This window comes from Dioscorea cayenensis, chromosome 12 (genome assembly GCF_009730915.1).
Source record: "Dioscorea cayenensis subsp. rotundata cultivar TDr96_F1 chromosome 12, TDr96_F1_v2_PseudoChromosome.rev07_lg8_w22 25.fasta, whole genome shotgun sequence".
NCBI lineage: Eukaryota > Viridiplantae > Streptophyta > Magnoliopsida > Dioscoreales > Dioscoreaceae > Dioscorea > Dioscorea cayenensis.
Window position 1 is genome coordinate 14,667,368 of NC_052482.1, and position 2,615 is coordinate 14,669,982.

General features: G+C 44.1%; 1 protein-coding gene across 1 annotated transcript; it reads right to left on the minus strand.

Annotated features, from left to right (window-relative positions):
* Positions 1–394: 394 nt before the first annotated feature.
* Positions 395–880, minus strand: LOC120273192. The gene has a single exon (XM_039279829.1). It carries the CDS (start codon positions 878–880, stop codon positions 395–397), a length of 486 nt encoding a protein of 161 aa, XP_039135763.1.
* Positions 881–2,615: the final 1,735 nt, after the last annotated feature.

Sequence of the window (2,615 nt, forward strand, 5' to 3'; positions counted from 1 at the left end):
CCCATTGATCTCCATTCTTGCACTGAAACAGAATGGTGCCTTTTCCCATTATTTCGACCATTGATCCATCACCAAATTTCACCATTCCAGTAATGCTTTCATCTAATTTAAAGAATTTTCCTTTTTCTCCAGTCATGTGGTTACTAGCACCATTATCTAAGTACCAAATATCATGTACATCACCCTCTTCAGCGCCAAACAATCCGGGTATTACCTTCTCTTCATTCAATAACACTACACCATGTTGCTTCTGTTCCTTGTATTCCATCTTATGGGCTACTGACAGCATCAAAGTTGGCTCCTTTTCTTCATTGTCTATGAGATTCACTTCATCTTCTCGTCGTTTACTCCAACATTCAGAGGCAAAATGTCCCATCTTATCACAGTTGAAACATTATATATGTTGTTTATCTCTACTTCCACTTGCACCATCCAAGCGTGACAATGTTGCGCCACCGCGTCCTCCACTGTGCCGTCCACGTCCTCTGCCCCGAGTTTTCCCCCAGCCCCGACCCTCAGAGCTGGTAGCACCATGTCTTTGTGGCTCCCCACTGACTCTCTTAGTGCGGGCACTCCACTTTTCACGAGTGAGAAGAAGTTGGTTGCCTTGCTTATCATCTTTCTTAACCCTCTTCTCATAAGCTTTCAGACGACCTATAGCTTCTTCAAACGGCATCTCATCCACGTCAAACAACTGCTCAAGTGAGGCCAATACTTGAAGATATTTGCTTGGAACCGAGTTAAATAACTTCTTCACAAGTGTGCCATCCTTCACAGAAGCTCCAAGCTCACTGAGTTTGTTAGCCACACCACTGATTTTCCCAGCGAAATCATCTATGGAGTCCACCTCGTTCATCCTCAAAGCTTCGAAGTCGCTCATGAGAGTTTGCACTCTCGCTTTCTTTACCCTATCCACACCAAGATAACGAGTCTTGAGGCTCTCCCATGCCTCCTTTGCCGTTTTTTTTCTTTGCTATCTGCAGCAGTACATCTTCAGGAACGGCTTGGAAAATGCAAGCGCGAGCCAACTTGTCTTTTCTCACGTCCACCGCCACTCCGGCCACCGGCTCAACAGCTTCCCATACTCTTTGGGCGTCCATATTGGCCTCCATCTTGATCGCCCACGTAGAATAGTTTGTGGACGAAAGCATCGGATAGTGCAAAGGCACCATCCCGTCCCTCGTCGCTTGCTGCGTTGAGATCGACATATCTTCAAGACGGAGGTACTTTGGCATGGACTTGGGATCTCGACGACGCTCTGATACCAGATGTTGGTTTCAAGCCAGTGATCAGTCACAACCGGCAACTGCAAGTGCAAAGTCTGTTTAGCCTGTGAACAATAAGAGGAAAAGAAAAACAAGTGGAGACAAAGGATTGGATCATCCAAAGAGACTTCTTCTTACTCGTTGATTCAATCTTGCACCGGATGCTTCATCTCTTACACATAACTAAAGAACAAAAGGAAAGAGACAATGATAACACACGGTTATTTTCCCCAAAAAACAAAAATGAAGACAGGAAGCAAAAATAAAGACCGGGGATCCGGGCTACAAAACACTAAATCATACTTGTTGTACGAGATACAACAAAACAAGCAAAAGTACCAAGCATCACGTGCTACCACCTGAACCCAAAGGTTAGCCTACCCTTTCACTAGCATCCATGTCTAGTGACCGGTCGATAAGGCATGCTATGTCACAGGAAAAACACCACCCACGTCCCCGGATTAACACCAACGGGTTTTTGGATCGTCGTTATAAGAAGCACGCTCGTGTTGGAGTCCGAGATGGTCGGGTCCGATGCGACTATCTTCGTCGACGACTTTGACGACCGTAAGAGCACTACAGGAATGGCATTCTTCCTTGGTGCAAGTCTTATCACATGGGCATCGCAGAAGCAGAAGATTGTCACATTTTCATCCTGTGAGAAGGAGTACATTGCAGCAGCAATGGCGGCATGTCAAGGGATGTGGCTTAGCCGATTGGTTGGAGACTTAAAGGGTACCATGCCTTGTGAAGTCAAACTACTAGTAGACAACAAATTGGTGATTGAACTATGCAAAAACCCAGTACATCATGACCGCAGTAAACATATCGGCACAAGGTTTCATTTCATTCGTGTGTGTGTCGAAGATGGCAAGGTAGTTGTGGCACATGTCAGCACCAACAGATAGCTCACTAACATTTTAACAAAGGCTCTTGGACACACCAAATTCATCGGGATACAACAGAAGCTGGGTGTGTTTGAGGTAAAATCAAGGCATCATGATTAAGGGCGTGTGATTTGTTGAAATTAATCTTGGTGTGGTAATCAATTTTTTCTATTATTTTATCTTTCTGCATTAGTTTGTGTGCATTCATGAGTTTGTGTGCAAAAAATCCTGAGATCAGCCAAAAGCATGACGTGACTCAAGTGTTGGCCACATTGTTAGCCCACGTTCTTTTCTCTTTACTTGCAATGACTGGATAGTTATATAAAGGCATGTGAAAATTAGAAAAGGCTGTAAGTTTTGCAGCACAAAAGAATAACTTTGTTTTCTCAAGTTTCATGTAAAACATATACAACACAAGGAGATTAAGCTTATACGCTTCGACTAGATCCTACATGCAATTGGT